The sequence below is a fragment of the Chrysochloris asiatica genome, unplaced genomic scaffold (assembly GCF_000296735.1).
Source record: "Chrysochloris asiatica unplaced genomic scaffold, ChrAsi1.0 scaffold00199, whole genome shotgun sequence".
NCBI lineage: Eukaryota > Metazoa > Chordata > Mammalia > Afrosoricida > Chrysochloridae > Chrysochloris > Chrysochloris asiatica.
The window spans coordinates 3856214-3874609 of NW_006408717.1; the positions used below are offsets into that span (position 1 = coordinate 3856214).

Genomic DNA, 18396 nt, shown 5'->3' on the forward strand with positions numbered 1-18396 from the left:
GTCAAATGGGTACTATCTGCAAGTTTGGGTGTTCTTGTGCATCTCCCCTCCCTTCATATCTGCTGGACATTTCACTCTCAGCTCTAGCCTTCTGTGGCTATGTCCTTATCGATGGGCTCAGGGGTCCCCAGGTCTCACCCCACTTTGGACAAACCAGCCTTTTTTCTTCTCTCTCTCATCTCCAGGTCAACAGGAGTTTATGGAATGTGGTTGAACTCAGCCCATATCTTCATTGCTGCCTTTCCCCCTCTTCCACTTACCAGTAGACCAAAGTGGTTGCCAGCAAGCTTCCATAACTGCTTATGTGTTCCCTTTGAGTTTCAGTCTTGGGGGGTGGGTAAGTCCACTCATATGTTAATTAACTTTTCTAACTTGACTGATTTTTTTTAAAGTTTAAAGACTAAACAGCAGCCTATACTGGTATCTCTATCAGTCCATTTACTAGAGGATTTTATAAGAGATTGAAAACACCTGCAGGAAATAAAACTCTATCTTGAAATGTAATAGCATTTAGTACTCTCTCGGTCAATTTTCAGTTGGACATAAAATTTAACTGCAGATATTTTCATTTATAATTCATGTTCTCAAGTCAGGCCTATACTTTTTATAATTTTTTTAAAAGTCAGTGAGTTGGCTTGCTTTGGCATTTGTTCCCTGGAGGACCAGAATGATTAACCCCAGAAATGCATGGGTTAAACATTTCCTATAGATTATTTTATTTAATTTTTACAAAATGGTTAAATGTCAAGTTGTTTTCAGGTGCATATGAGTTGACTGAAAATATCATGGCTTGATCTATATCAAGCACACTTTAGTCCTCAAAGTGATATCTTTGCTTTCTAACACCATAAAGAATCTTTTGTAGCTGTTTTGCCCAATGCAATAGGTCCTCTGATTTCTTGGCTGCTGCTTCTATGGGTGTTGATTGTGTCAAGTAAAAGGAAAGCCTTGACAATTTCAATCTTTTCTCTGTTTACCAGGACAATGTTTAATTGATGCAGCTGTGAGGACATTTGTTTTCTTTACATTAAACTGTAACCCATACTGAAGGCTGTAGTCTTGAACCTTATCAGTAACTACTTCAAGTCTTTTTGACTTTTAGCACGTAAAGTATGTCATCTGCATAACGCAGATTACTAGTGAATCTTTCGTCCAACCTTGATGTCACATTTTCCTTCATATGGTTCAGCTTCTCAGAACGCACTCTATTTGTTCAGCAGACAGATTGAGTAAGTATGGTGAAAGGTTATATCCCTGACACACACCTTTTCTGATTTTACATCATGTAGTATCCCTTGTTTTGTTTGAACAACTGCCTCTTGGTCTATGTACAGGTTTCACATGAGCACAATTATATTCTGGAATTGTCATTCTTCACAATGATATCCATAATTTATTGTGATCTACACAGTCAAACGCTTTCACATAGTAAATAAAACACAGGTAAGCAATACAAATCCCTGTTTTAAAATAGAGAGAAACCAAGAGGATTAAAGTCAATTTTACCTTTCAAGTCCACATAACGAGTACATTGTAGAACAAGGATTTGTTTATAGGCACCCTGAACACTTAATCATGTGCCAGAAATCATGAAAAGGACTTCCATTATAATTCTTACAATAAATATTCAAGATAGTATCAGCATCTACAATTTGTACATAATACATAAAATACAATTTGCATGTAAGAAAATATATTTAAGTAGATAAATTTGGAGTCCTGGTGTGGCACAGTGGGTTAATGTGCTAAACTGCAAAGTCGGTTTGAACTGCAAGGTCAGTGGTTCAAGTTCAGCAGTCACTCCTTGAAAACGCTATACAAGGTCACTATGGGTCGGAACCGATTCGATGGCACTTAACAAAAACAACAGGGTTAATTTATTCATCCAAGGCATAAAAAACATTGTAATTTCTTCCCTGAACACCATGTAATATGCCTCTAATCATAATGATTACCTTAATAAAACAGACTTATTATGCTAGTTTCTCAAATATGAAGAAGTCCATAGTATTATAATTTTTTTATGATCAATACCAGGAGTTAGGACATGTTTTCGGTAAAAATTCAAATAGTATGGCTTTGTAGACCATATAATTACCTTTGCAATTAAACACTACACGTTTAGAGCAAGAAGGCATATAGCAAACCTTCTGCTGTTGAGTCAGTTCTGACATACGAAGACTCCTTGTGGTATGGAGTAGAACTGCTCCATGATGTTTTCTTATCTGTAATCACCAGGCCTTTCTTTTGTGGTGCTTCTGGAGCCATCCTGGGACAAGCAGTCATAGACAATGTGTAAACAAATGGGCAGGACCCTGGTGGCACTGCAGGATAAGCAGTAGGTGCTAACCACAGGTTGGCAGTTCAAACCCTCCAGCCAGTTTACAGAAGAAGGATGAAGCGGTATGCTTCCATAAAGATTCATAGCCTTGGAAACTATATACAGGGCTTGAGGTTGCTATGAGTTGGAATCGATTGGAATGCACTAGGTTAGTGGATGTTCCAATAAAACTTTTGTTTACAAAACAGCGATCATATTTGACACAAATGTTATAGTTTGCAGATCAATAATACTGTTTTACAAAGTGTCTAATTGATATAATAGTAAATTAAAAGGAAAATATTTAAAGAACGATGGATAAATTTAACCTACTGCACAGGGTACGCTAAACTGTTATAGATTTATAAATAAAAATAAAAATATGCATACTTTTGATGCTATTGTTGTGTGCCATCAAGTCAGTTTTGATTCATAGAAACCCTGGTGGATTTGAACTTCTGCACTTGCAGTTAGCAGTCCAGTGCTTATACTAGTAAAGCAGAAATATCCTGGTGCACATCTATGTGCAAATTCTGGTTTTCCCATTGACCAAACATGGGCATTTTTTGCTGTTTTTTTTTCAAAACCACTCTGGGCCTCAGTTTTCTCAACTTTAAATGAGGATGTAAAATTGCTAACATGCCGCATTGCCATGAAGATTTAAAGGGGAAGCGAAGCTAAGGGGGAGTAATGATCATGAAACAGAGAATTCCATCCAGCATCTGGGACCACTGAACAATAGGCAATTCCCAGTGGGAGTTCTCTGCTCTGCTCCATTAAACCTTCCAGGGTAGCAAAGTGTCTAGCAAATCAGCAGGAGCACAATGAACATTTGCTGACTAAATGGACACAGAGGGAAAACCAGAGCTACTCTGGACTAGAGAAATGGACTAGATTAACTCAAACATGATGTCAGTTATGACAGTGCCCTTGTATAATCAGTATTTGGAATTCATGTCTAAGTTAGGAATTACCCTGACAAGTTGGGTTATGAAGTGGAATCCTTTATTTTGACACAGGAAATGAAGACTAAGTGTCTCAATATACTATTGTTTTTACTCAAATTGGTAATGGTTTCTTCTACTGGGTATTCATGTTTTTCGTAATTACCATGAACAATAAATACTAAAGTCAGACGGATTTTGCAGTTTAGAGCACACACTTTCACGCAATATCCTTCTCAGGAATCAGAAACATAGAGCTGACATCTTCTGTTTCTGCACTATTGATTCTAATAGAGTTTGACTGAAAATTTTATGGTCATGTTTATTTTTCTTCCCTTTGTCTATTTCTTTTAAATTTTAACAGTTTACAAAAATTCTGAGTTTCTTTTTTTATGAAGCACACAAAGGAGGCATTATTAGCAATATGTTAGTAACGATGAAACAATTTTCTATTCAATATAGTTGTAAATCACATTTTCTTTCTAGCACTGAAACATTAACATTGAAAACAGGATTATAAATCTTTCCTATATATCTTCTTTACAAGCCACTTCCAATTTTTATTCTCAGCACAGAAGCAGACTACTTGTAATTTTAAAAGTTACAAAGTTAGCAATCATGCACTGACATTGCTCTTTATTGGAGAGGAACCTTAATTTACCTTTTACTCCAATGATGTGGAGGAAAAGGGCTCCGTGTGATCGATTCCTCTAATGTTACCATTTAAAAATCTACTTTTTTACTAGAATTATCTGGGACTGCAACGTACTCTCACATGGGCACAGTATGCCATAACCTGTCTTTTCTTAGTCATTCTTACAGCTTTTACCTACTTCAGGAGTCTTAGTGAGGTAAATGGATTCCCATTAATGGTTATTCTATTTCTAGCATTAATAGTGGGTACTTCTAAATGACCAGCTATTTGCTTTTAGAAGTCTACTTTTATTGCTCTTTTTTGCTATCAGTATTATTAACTTACTATCTTTCAAGGTTATTTCTTTTTATTTATCCATCTAGCATAGATTTTTAAAAGAATTCTCTTTAAATTACTGCTAGCTTTCTACAGAAATTACTATAACATATATATATGTCCCTCTGTGTCCTGTCTTAATATCCAATAACATAATACTTGGAGAAAAATGAAGCAAAAAGAATTGAACTAACTCAGAACATGACAAAATTATATTATCACTATACAACTCTTTCTTGCTCTGTGTTATGGGCATGAGTTTATGTGGCATCCTCTCATTGCAATATATACAAATATTACTCCCTGTTCACCTGTCTCTTCAGTGACAACAATATCAAAGCAAAATCTTTTCATTGCCTATTAGTAAAATTCTCAACACATAGTGATCCTGAATTAATAATAATCACCCTCAGTTAGTGTCCATACTTGCTGGCTTAGCACTGAAGATCTCCACAATTTGGTACCAACATGATTTCCTTTATCTCTCTTATGTAAGACATCTGCTATAGCTAAATTGGACCAATTTTGTCTCCTAAACATGCCCTGAACCTTCCCACCTCACCATATTTGCACTGCTGTTCCTATTAAACCTAGAGTAGTCTATAACAAAACCCATCTGCAGATCCTTCCAGTTCAAGTGCAAATGCCATTTCCTCTACGGAACTGTTTCTGATTGATCCAAAAGTTCCCTCTTGCTTCCTTCCTTCTTGTGTTTATTATGTTCTTTAGTACAGATAGCTTATTTCCCAACTAGATTTTAACATCCATGAGGTCAGCTATTCTGCATGTTTATCAAAGGAGCTCTGGTAGCACAGTGGTTACGAATCAGGCTGCTAACCTCATGGTACGCTTTTCAAAACTACCAGCTGTTCCGTGGGAGAAAGATGAGACTTTCTGCTCCCGTAAAGATTTACAGCTTCAGAAACCCTGTACAGGGTCACTATGAGTAGAAACCGACTCCACAGCACATCACTGAATGTAGCAACATGGTTTATATGAAGAAGGTGCTCCATAAACTAATGGTGAATGGATAGCTTCTGATTATTACGTGAACACTTTTTTGATGGCACTCACAACAACTGCAGATCCACTGCTTAATACTAGTTGCTATAATTTGCCATCACACATCTTTTTAGATTCTAAGGGCAGACTAAAATGACTGTGTTTCCCTACTGGGAAAATTGGAGCTAACAAGTTCATTTGACTAGATCTGTCACAGAGTGTCCTAAGAGGTGTTTGAAAAACACCCTGGGAAAGGATGCGTCAGGTTTGTGAAACAGTGATTCAGACAAAATATGCCTTTACTTACATGTGTACCTACTTGCACATTTACTTATGTGCTAAATTGGATAAGAAGCTGCCATTAATGAGGGCTGCAGAAGTTAAATAATGCTTCTTGGACCATATGTTCCTTTTTAGAAAACATGTAATAACTTCAAATGTTCAATTCAGAATAATCTCTGATATAAGAGCTACAAACGAAAACATACAGAGCCTTAAAACCATAACATTAAGTGAAAGAAACCAGACACAAAAGAACTATATATTATATGATTCCATTAGTATGAAATGTCCAGAAAAGGCAAATCTATAGAGCCAGAAAGTAGATTAGAAGTTGCTTGGGATTGGAGATAAGAGCAGAGATTAACTATAAAAAGGCATGAAGGATTTTACTGAGGTAAGGAAAATATTCTAACCCCAAAAGTGGATTATGGTAATGGTTATACTGTTTGGCAAATTTATCTAAATTAATTAAATATATATTTAAGTGAGTGAATTTTATGTAAATCTTATCTCAATAGAACTCAACAGTACAAAAATGCAAAGAAGGGATGAAGAGATTACAATGATCATTTAGAATCTACTTGAGGCTGAGAAAGTGGTCCATTTTAGGTTGACTTTAATAAAAGAGTTGAAATAATACCTTCATAAAGAGTGAGTAGAAATATTATAATGCTGTTCATAATTCTATTTTTATATAATTCTACTTATAGAATTAGAATATTATAATTCTATTTATAGAATGCCCTTTAAGAGTACTTGTACTACATTAAAACTCGATAACTCCATATTCATTCAACCTAGTATGAGGGTTACTTTTTTACTATCTACACAAAACAACTATATATTCTTTAAGAAACTAAATCCAACAATTTTTTGATAAAATAATATATTATGCATGTCAATCATAGTTTTTGGTTTATTTAATATAAATTGAATGCTTGCTTTTACTTCATGGAGACTAAACGGAAGTATTTTAGTTCAAATAAGAGTAATAAATAAAAGAAAGTCTAAGATATTAGTACTGTATCTGCCTCTTGAAGAAGGCACTGTCCTTCTCACCAATAAAACAAGTTAAAGACAACACAAAACATCAAGTTAAATTGCACAGCAAAAATCACTGTGAGATTCACCAAATATCCTTCTTTTGTGAAATTTAATTGCAACCACTCACAAAATGAACATTTATTGTAATTTTTCCATAAGCCGTGTACTCTGCACAACGCTGAGTAAATTCTAGTCATTACTCACATAACAACAACAACAACTATCCTCAAGTCTAGACTCCTGGTATGGTGCTGTGGGTTAATGTACTGAACTGTAAGTGGTTAATACTTCAACCTGGTTAATACTTGGATGGGAGACTGCCTAGGAATACCAGATGCTTTGGAGTCCTGGTGTTGCCCTGCAGGATAATGCACTGGACCACATGGTCGATCTGAACCACAAAGTTGGTGATTCAAGCCCACCAGCTGTTCCTTAGAAACCCTATACGTGTTTGCTGGGAGTTGGAATGGACTCGAAAGCACTTAACAACAAATGGGTTGGCATCAACTCGATGGCACTTAACAATAACAACTTCAAGTAGGCACTCAGGTGGCACATTGGTTAAAATTCTTAGCTGCTAGCAGAAAGTTGGTGGTTTGAACCCACCAGCTGCTCCATAGGAAAAGATGAGGCAGTCTGCTTGTGCATATTGTTGTTGTTATTAAGTGCTGTCAAGTCAGTTCCGATTCATAGTGACCCTGTTTAGGGTTTCCAAGGAGCAGCTGGTGGGTTTGAACTGCCAACCTTGTGATTTCCAGTCAGTGCTGATCCTACAGCGTCACACCAAGGAAACCCTATGGAGCAGCTCTACTTTGTCCTGTAGGGTTGCTATGAGTCAGAACCAACTTGACAGCAGTGTGTTTGTACCTTCAAGTAGCTCAAAGTCTCGGTGGAGAAAGAGGTAACAGATAATACAGTGCCATCATAAAACACCTACTGTGGTGGGAATATCAAAGAGGGCCAGGGAGGTTTATTTGATGACATGGCACTGACTGGAGACAAGGTGAGATTTACTGAGCAGTACACACGGGCTCACAGCAGCCTGTATAACCAGAGTTTCAAATTGAAATCAAGCACTAAGAGTGTAAAAAAGTTCAAGCACCAGAAACTTTGTTGTTTCAGTATTTTTTCAGTTGGGGGAGGCAGCGCTAGTAAAAGTGTTATAGACAATTTCAAACCCCGAACTGATGCTTTCTTTTCCCTGAGAAATAAGAGAAATCCAAGCAAACAGTGAATTACCTCTAACCACCTCTTCCACAGACTCCGTGGTGGTGGTGGTGGTGGTGGCGATGCTCGTGGTTCTCTCTGTAGCCTCTTCATAGGGTTCCTCAGCCTCTTCTTCCACCTCATCACCATCCTCATCATCCTCATCATCCTCAGCTTCTTCATCCTCAACATCAGCCACTTCTTCCTCCTCTGTTACTTCTACTACTTTGTCTTCACTGTAATAGGAAATAGAAATAAAGGTATGTTATGGATTGAACTGTGTGCCCCAAAATAGATACTGAAGTCCTGACCCTGGGGATACCATTCTGTTTGGAAATGGTGCTTTTCTTTGCCACATTAATGACTCCAGCAGGGTGCAACATAAAGCTAATCATCTAAGTTATATAAAAAGACAGAGACACACACAGGGGAAAGAAAATGCCAAGGCACATCAAGAAACACACAAGGATACTGAATAGGAAGGACTTTTCTCTGGAAGCAACAACTTGATTTGTACTTTCAGCCTACTAAACTGTTAGACAATAAAATACTTGTTCTTGAAGCCACCCATTGGCAGTCGTCTTTACAACGGCAGCACTAATTAACTAAGGAGCCCTGATGTGGGGCTTTAGGATAAACACTGGGCTGCTAACCACAAGGTCAGTGCTTCAAACCCATCAGCCAGTCCTTGGAACTCTTATACAGAATTGCTGTAAGTCAGAACTGACTCTATGGCACTTAACAATAATTAACACGGACAATTTTCAGCAAAGGGGCGGGGGGAATCAACTTCTTGGAACTTTGAAAAAAAGACTGGGCATCAAAGAAAAAACATACACAAGGTTTGAAATCAATGAGCCTGAAGAAACCCTGGTGGCATAGTGGGTTATGTGTTGGGCTGGTAAACGAATGGTCAGCAGTATCTAACAAATTCATATTGCTCTGTGGCAGAAATATGAGAATTTCTGCTCCCATAAAGATTTACAGCCTCAGAAACTTTATACAGGGTTGTTGAGTAGGAACTGACTCCATGGCACATAACTACCACCACCACCAAGTATGAATACAAATGAAACAGTCTGAAACTATTTATACCCTTGGGCACAACTCTTTTAAGTTTATGTCATTGTCCAAAAAACAAGGGAGAGAATACCAAAACCAAGTTTACTGTGTTATGGGAATACTTCTAATAATGTATATGGAAGCTACTACTACTGCACTGGACTCCTAAGGAGGCATGATAGGATAAGCACTGGATTGAGAACCACAAGGCTGGCGGTTCAAACACATCAGCTACTCCTTGGATACCCTATGAAGGTATCAATGAGTTGGACCCAACTCAATGTTAGGTATTTAACAACTACACCACACTTGTTATTGTTGTTATGTGCCATGGAGTTGGTTCCGACTCATAGTGACCCTGTACAGGGTTTCCAAGACTGTAAATCTTTACAGAAGCAGAAAGCCTCATCTTTCTCCCGTGGAACAGATGGTAGTTTCAAACTGCTGACCTTGTGGTTCACAGTCCAATTCATAACCACTACGCTACCAGAGCTCCTTATTATTTCATATAGGTAAAAATAATTAGGTTAATTGGCTCCAAATTGTCTACAACTATTTTACTGTCTTAAAATCAGGCATGATTTCCCTCACTTCCACCACACTAGATACTCAACAATTGTTTATAGAATTTGATTCAACAACTGTCACTGAAAATTTAAATCAGAAATTCAAGGGAAAGAACAAAAAAAATCTACTTAAATCAACTTATAATATCCAGGGATGTCTACTGGAAGGAACGATGTTGGGTTCTCTATAGACCCTTTAACCTTTAGAGAGGGATCACCACCAGAATTTGTGAATCAGTAGGTCTTGGGGGGGTGGTATTCAAAATATGCATTCCTAACAAGTGCCAGGCGCTGCTGATACTACTGGTATATGGGAAGTATTCCGAGAACCATTGAAATATACACTTTAAAAATTATGGTACCAGAAAATCAGTAATTCACAGTAAAACTGGGAAAGGAGTGGCACTGAATGTTATTGTGCTGGACTGCAAAGTCAGTTTGAACTGCCAGGTTGGTGGTTCAAACTCATCCGCCATTCACCAGAAACCCAGGCTCACTATGGCTCAGAACTTACTCGACAGCACTTAACAAAAATAACAGTATCTAACAGTTATATCTGTCAGTTTGTCATATTGTGATGGCTTGCATGTACCTGTGATTCTAAAAGTTATGCTACTGGTATTTTAAATACTGGCAGGGTTACCAACAGTGGACAGGTGATTTCAACTGAGCTTCCAGACAAAGACAGACTAGGCAAAAGAAGACACCATTTCTGAATATTTAGTTGCTGAAAATCTTACGAATAGTAGAAGCAACACTGTCAGTACCAGAATATTTAATATAGAACGATGATGAAGAACACCATAGTACTGTCAGGTATAGTCCTGGAAGATAAGCCCCTCAGGTTGGAAGGCACTCAAAATACAGCTGGAGAAGAGCTCTCCCCTCAAAGTAGACTTGGCTGTGATGACAAGAATGGAGTAAAGCTTTTGGGTCTTTCATTTGCTAATGGGGCACAACTCAAAATGAAGAGGAAACAGCTGTAAACATCCATTAATAATCGGAACATAGATTGTAGGAAGTATGAATTTAGGAAAATTGGCAATTGTAAAAAAAATGAAATGGAACACATAAATATCAATATTCTAGGTATTAGTGAGCTGAAATGGACTGGTATGGGCCATTTAAAATTTTACAGTCACATGATTAACCATGCTGCGAATGGCAAACTAAAGAAGGGTGCCACAATGATCAACAAATAGAACTTATCAAGACCTGTCTTGAAGTACAAAGCTGTCTATGATAGGATAACTTGCATATGCCTCCAGAGAAGACAAGTTAATACTACTATTATTCAAATTTAGGTACCAACCACTAAAGCCAGTTATGATGAAATTGAAGAATTTTACCAATATCTTCAGTCTGAAATTGATCAAACATGCAATCCAGATGTATTAATAATTACCGGCAATTGGAATGAAAAGGTTGGAGACAAAGAGGAAGGATCAATTGTTGGCCTTGGTGATAGAAACGATGCTGAAGATTGCATAATAGAATTTTGAAAGACCAGTGACTTCTCCATTGCAAATACTTTTTTTAAACAACATAAAAGACAACTAGTCACATGGATCTCCCCTGATGGAATACACAGAAATCAAATTGACTACATCTATGGAAAGAGATGGTGGAAAAGTTCCATATCATTAGACAAAACAAGGTCAGGGGCAGACTGTGGAACAGACTATCAATTGCTCATATGCATGTTCAGGCTGAAGCTGAAGAAAATTAAAACAAGTCCATGAGAGCCAAAATATGACCTTGAACATATTACACCTAAATTTAGAAATCACTTGAATAACAGATTTGATGCATTACACACTAAAAATATTATAACAAAATGTTCAAAGACCTGGAATTAGAAAACCAAAAAGAAAGAACACACTCAACATTTCTCAATCTAAGGGAACTGAAGAAACAATTTAAGCCTCAACTTGAAATACTGAAGGATTCTATGAACAAAATATTCAATGATACAGAAAGCATCAAAAGAAGATGGAAGAAATACACAGAGTCGCTGTACCAAAAATAAATGGCTGATATTTAACCATTTAAAGAGGTAGCAAATGATCAAAAGCCAATTATACTGAAGGAAGAAGTCCAACTGTGCCCTGAAGGCACTGACAAAGAACAAAGCACGGGTATAGATGGCATACAAATTGAAATCTTTCAACAAAATGATGCAGTGCTGGAGGCTTACTCATGGATGCTAAGTAATTTGGAAGGCAACTACCTGGCCAACTGACTAGAAGAGATCCATATTTATGCTCATTCAAAAGAAAGGTGACCAAACAGGAAATCATCGGACAATATAATTATTTAGCAAGTGAAATTTTGATAAAGATAATACAAAAATGGCTGCAACCATACATTGACAGAGAACTTCCAGAGGTTCAAGCCAGATTCAGAAGAGGTCATGGAATACGGGATATCATTGCTTGTGTCAGATGGATCTTGGCTGAAAGCAGAGAATTACTGAAAGATGTTTATCTGTGGTTTATTAACTGTGCCAAAGGCTTTCGACAAGATCATGACAAGTTATGGACAACATTGTGGAGAATGAGTATTCTGGAAAACTTAATTGTACTCATGAGGAACCTGTACATTGAACAGAAGGTTTAAAATTAGGAAAGGTGTGTGCTACGGTTGTATTCTTTCACTACTTATTCAATCTGTATGCTAAGCAAGTAATCCAAGAGGCTGGATTTTATGAAGAAAAGCGTGGCATAAGGATTGGAAGAAAACTCATTAACAATCCATGATGTGCAGATAATACCATGTTGCTTGCTGAAAGTGAAGAGGACTTAAAATACTTACTGATAAAGATAAAAGATCACAACAGCCCTCAGTATGGGTTGCACCTCAATGTACCACTAGATCAATAAACAGCATCCATAGGAACAGAGATTGAAGTTGTCAAAATCCTTTTGCTCGGATCAACTATTAACACTCATGGAAGCAGCAGTCAAGAAATCAAACAACGTGTTGCATTAGGCAAATCTGCTACACAAAACCTCTTTAAATTATTTAAGGGCAAAGATGCCAGTTTGAAGACTAAGGTGTGCCTGACGCAAGTCATGGTATTTTCAATAATCTCATATGCATGTGAAAGTTGTACAGTGAATAAGGAAGACCATAGGAGAATTGATGTATTTGAGTTATGGTGTTGTAGGAAATATTAAAAGTATCATGGACTGCCAAAGGAACAAACAGATTTGTGTTGGAAGAAGTACAGCCAGAATGCTCCTTCAAAGTCAGGATAGCCAGACTTCATCTCTCATACTTTGGACATATTGTCAGGAGGGACCAGTCTCTGGAGAAGGGTATCATGTTTGATAAAGTGGAGAGTCATAGAAAAAGAGGAAGACTCCAACAAGATGGATTAGCACAGTTGCTGAAGCAATGTGCTAAAATGCAGCAATGATTGTAAGGCTGGCATTGGACTGGGCGGTGTTGAGTTCTGTTATGCACAGGGTCACTATGAGTCAGTACCGACTCAGTGGCATTTAACAACAGCAACAACAATATCTATATGGACTTCTGGTATGGCACTTTAGGATCAGCACTGGACTGCAAACCACAAGTTCAGCAGTTCAAACCCAGAAACCCTATACAAGTTCGCTATGAGTCAGAACCAACTCGATGGCACTTAACAACAATAACAATATCTATATGTTGACATCCATGACACACAGCAGTGAGTATTAATAAAACCAGCAAAATTTTTTTGGACAGCAAAAGAAGGGTACATCTTGTACTAAATTAAAAAAGGTTCAACAAGCTAACCTTGAGAAAATCACGTACCTGCTGTTGTAGACATCAACAAGAGCATTGGGAAGAAGACAAATAAGATAGGAATGTAAGTGTTAAATGGTGAAAGTATATTACATATCATAGTTAGACTGGATACACAGATGATTGTCCATGATTAAATAATACAACTAATCCAGGAAAAAGATCTAATTATGATGCTGAAATTGAATTTATCAGTCATTTACCATAGGTTTAACATGGTAAGAAGCTCCACAGAAATAGGATTTAAAGTTGCTACACTGGCAGGAAAAAAAAAAGAGAGAGAGAGAGAGAATAGAATTATCACTCCAGAGCTGATTCTGTCCCAAAAGGGAAAGCTCAGTGTTGTGCAATCTGATAGGAACCAGTAGAGTTTTGTATCCACCACGCCACATGAAGGGTACTGGTGTGGCGATGTGGGCTAATGCATCAGACTGCAAAGTTCTTTGAACTGCAAAGTCGGTGGTTCAAGCTTATCAGCTGCTCTTTGGAAACCCTACACAGGGTCGCTATGGATGGGAATCGACTTGATGACACTTAACAACAATGACAACAACTCAACGTGAAGCCTTGGAATGGTCATATGATGAGCCCCGTATTGTGTAGGAAATCAGATTTCAAAATCTTAGTAAAAGAGAAATACATGATTCTATGTTCTATGTATGAAGAAAGCAAGGTGGCTCATTCATAAGTGAATGTCTGACAGGAGAGTTACAATGAATTTTGCTGAAGGAGGTCAGGAAACATTACTGCAAAGAGATAGATATAACACTAATAATCTGATGAACTCAAATTTAGAGGACTTTCATAATGGTTGCAAAAAGATGTCTATGATGCAAAGATAATAAATGAAAAAGGTTCAAAGAAGTTGGAGGCATGTAGTTGGAATAAAGTATGTTGTTTTTGCTAAGTGCCTTCGAGTCGGTTCCGACGCATAGCAACCTTGTATAGGGTTTCCGAGGAGTGGCTAATGAGTCTGAACTGTCAACCAATGCTTATCCTACAGTGTCACAAGCAGAGTACTTCTTTAGTGTGTAAGAATATTCAATAAATAAAGTGTTAACACAGATAGACTCCAGCCAGTTATATTAACATTTCTATAAGACCAAAAAGCAATAAGCAAGAAGAGCAAGTACTGGCACTGGTAGTCACATGGTATTAGCCTTCATCTGCTTAGAGATCAATGCATAATTTCTTAATTGCCTGAATTTCTGTACTGAAGTCTACTTCTTGAAGCAGCATTTCAAAATAATATAAACTTTACCAGTTGCTCAGTTGTCCCAACTTTTATCTAGTAGATTACTCTTCATTTTTCGATACATGTAAATCATAGACAAAAAGAATAATACATTAAGCATGCCCTGATACTTGTTACCAAATTATTTTGCTTGGGAATTTTCTAGTAAAACAAGGGAGAAAAATCAAACCAGAGAAATGTTCTCCATAAACCACAACCTAAATTAACTTGGAACTAACTCTACTAGACTTAGCAACAACAACAACAACACAGTGGTATGAAGTGCACACGCTATCTTAAAGCAAGACTAGGGGGACAACATCTTAGAAACCTGGCCAAAGGTTAGGACACCACTGTGCCTGTAAGAGAGTTCCTGGGAGGTACAATTGTCAATACACTCAGATAGTAACTGAAGGGTTGGATGTTCAGGTCTACCTAGAAACACTGTGGAAGAAACGCCTGGTAATCTAGCTTTGAAAAATGAACTCTAGAAAACACTATCAAGCACAAATTTGAAAACATAACTCTAGGAACTTCCTCCAATCAATCTTCTTTATCACTAAACTAAGGAACCCTGGTGGTCAGTGGGTTAAGCTTTTATTGTAAATCTCAAAAGAAATAATATGTTATGAAAACAGCTGTGTTTAATGTGATCTGCATTCTAATATATGTCTAGCCAGAAAAAATGAAATGTATGCACTCGCCCAATACTACATCTGCCTGAGCAATTTACTGGCATAATAATAAGGAACAGAGATGCACAGGGAATTAAATTACTTGGCCTAAGAGAACTTGGGTCCTGCTCATGTTATCATACTTTAATTTCTGGAATTAAATTAAGATGCTTATGAATTTAATTATCTGTTGGGGCACTATTCAAAAGAGTTTTAGGTTTCAATAATGTTACAACTTCATAAAGAATGTCAGCATACCAACATAACAATTTCTAAATGTACATTTTATAAGTTGTAGAAAACACTGAAAAACATTAAAAAATCACATTCCTATCCTTAGAAAATGCTAGACACCTATGTTCTGTGAGCTGACCTGGTTTTGAGAAGGTGACCACAGAAAAAGCAAAAAGACGTAAAAAGGGATCAATTTATGGAACTGTGATGGTGATACATCAAAGCAATTTCCAAATAATCAAATGACCACAGTTCACAAAAAAATAAACACTTGGTAATGTGGTACAATATTCAGATCAAACACAGATTTTAACATCACCAGTTTATGGCAGATGACTTTTATAGTACTTAAATACCAATTAGGAGAAACAATTCTAAGATGAGGGAAGCATCTCAAATTGCTGACCATCCCAGGAATATCTGAATTTTATAGATGGCTAAAGGATCAAAGAGACATTATTGTTGTTGTTAAGTGCCGTGGAGTTAGTTCCAACTAATATTGACCCTGTATAGGGTTTCTGAGGAACAGCTGGTGAGTATAGTTCCCCTTGGGGAACACTTAATGCAGACAGTAAATTAGTTTGATCCACAAAATAATTTTAATTCCTTTTTCTTAAGGCATGCAAAGTTTAATTTTGATGATTTTAAAAAAGTTCCATTCTCTCATAAAGTTTCAATGTTCTGTTGTTATCCATAAGGTCTGTTGGATTACATCATATGCATGTAAAAACTGGGTAATGAATAAAGAAGACAAAAAAATGAATGATGCATTTGAATTGTGGTGTTAGTGAAGAATATTAAATATAACAACCATAGACTGCCAGAAGAATGAACAAATCAACTTTAGAAGGAAGAAAACCAAAGTGCTCCTTAGAAGTGAGAATGACGAAATTCTGCCTTACTTATTTAGGATATGGACTCCAGCTGTGACACTGTAGGATCAACACTGAACTGTGAACCACAAGGTGAGCAGTTCAAACCCAGCTGCTGCTCCTTGGAAACCATATATAGAGTCGCTGTGAGTCAGAACTGACTGGAAGGCACGGCATTTAACAACAACAACGTAAGATGCATCATCAACAGATTTGGTAAAGTAGAAGGTCATCAAAGAGGAGGGAAACCTTCAAAGATATGGTTGAAGCCATACAACACTGACACAATAGCCACAAAAATGGGCTCAAACATATGAAGAAACCAGGCAAAGGTTTGTTCTACTCTATCTGTAAGATCTTCCTGAGTCAGTGCCAAGTAGCTAGCAACTAACAACAAAAAACATTTTTTATAGTCTCAGTTATGACTGACATTTCCGTCCCCCACCCTCTGTATGACAAAGAAGAGGAAAGGGAAACGAGAAAACTATGGCTCCAGTGGTTAAGTGAATGTGTGTGTCAGGAGACCAAATCTATGGCAGTGATGAGAGCAGACTGAAAACAGGACCGTTGTCAGTTCCCTAAATGGAGCAACCAACAAGGGAATAGAGCAAAGGCCCACTCTCCACAGGAAGAAGCTCAGACATGCATAAGCTGTTCTGGAGAAGAAGAGACAACTGTCTCTGGAATTCAGTCTGGGATAGAGAGATGGAGAGAAACAAACACATACACACTTTTTAAAGTAAATAGAATGTTCTCTAGCTCTCTGCTTTAGTTCATAGATCTGTCAGTTTATCCCAGAGGAAAGTAAAATCTTTTTGTGGTTAAATTATTGAAATTATTGTGGTTAAATTAGGGAAGTCATCAGTTGCTAGGAAACATGAGAAAATGTAATAGAAAGGAAGTTTATTCTCTTCAGTTCTGAATGGTATTGTTGTTATGTGCCCTCGAGTTGGTTCTGACCCATAGTGACCCTGTATAGGGTTTCCAAGGAGCAGCTGGTGAGCTTGAACCACTAACCTTGCAGTTCAAACCAACATCGCAGTCCAGTGCTTTAACCCACAGCACTATACAAGAACTCCTAGGGAGGGTGAAGTAAGGAAAAGCTAGTATCTCTCTCTCTAAAGCATTGTTAGAAACCAAATACAATAAAGGAATGCACTGTCTGCCTTCCACTTTGTGTTTCATATATTTTTTATTAGCGTCCAGAGAAAAGGTTTAAAAGGGAGGTGACACTGCTAGGACAATTTCTTACTCCTAAAAAAATCTCTTTCCATTTGACCTAGCTTTGATGGCTTGATGACCAGAGCTCCAATAGAGGAAGATAAAGAAATCTGATAAAGGAAACAAGTGTCAATTGCTATAATTTGATGAGCTTGAGCTATACTTAATGGATGTTGTTGTTGTTAAGTACCATGGAGTCGAATCCGACTCATAGCGACCCTGTAAAGGGTTTCTAAGGCAGAAAGCCTCATCTTCCTCCCGTGGAACAGCTGGTAGTTTCAAACTGCTCACCTTGAGGTTAGCAGCCTGATTCATAACCACTATGTTACCAGAGCTCCCTATATTTATGGATGTAGTAGCTAAAAATACCAACTGAGAGGGAAGGAGTCTTCACATCAAGGATCAAGCCTATCCCCCAGGTATACAGGGTTGATAGGGACATGCAACTTAGACATTGGCTACCTAAAATGGGGACGAAGGGGGGCTATAAAGGCACCAAGTGGCTAGCTTACAAGTTTTCAAGAGGGAGTTGAATTTCACAGTGTGCAGGGGAAGGTAGAATCCCTACTGAACAGTTTTTGTTTTGTCTAGATGGGTCTAGTGAAAGGAAATGGATATAGGATTCTTTTGATTCAATAGTGAATAAATGTTATGACTATTTGCAATTGTCACAGCTGTAAAGGTAGAAGTTTTATAACATAAAGAGAGGAGTTGTTAGTCTTATTTTCCAGGAACAGAAGACCCTGAGATTATCAAACGAGAAGAGCTTAAGTGGAACACAGGACTCTATTCAGAGAAGCAGTGACACTAGAGATGGAGGTAGAGCTGTTGGCATGGAAAGATAAAGAAGCTGAGGATTCAAGACTCATGAAAAGAGAAAGGCTGTGTGCAGGTGGCCAGGAGGCTAGCTTTCAGCAGGTGCCCTTTTGGTTGTTCAAATGATTATATATTCCTGAGTGTTTTAGTGTACATT

At 37.5% G+C, this 18396-nt stretch overlaps 1 protein-coding gene across 8 annotated transcripts in view; it reads right to left on the bottom strand.

Moving 5' to 3' along the window:
- Positions 1-18396, bottom strand: part of APP (amyloid beta (A4) precursor protein) — a 374547-nt gene that overhangs the window by 161695 nt on the left and 194456 nt on the right. For all 8 annotated transcript variants that reach the window (XM_006872475.1, XM_006872472.1, XM_006872474.1 and 5 more), the window contains one exon: positions 7802-8004. In XM_006872475.1, the coding sequence (XP_006872537.1) occupies positions 7802-8004 (203 nt within the window). The remainder of the gene's footprint in view (positions 1-7801; positions 8005-18396) is intronic.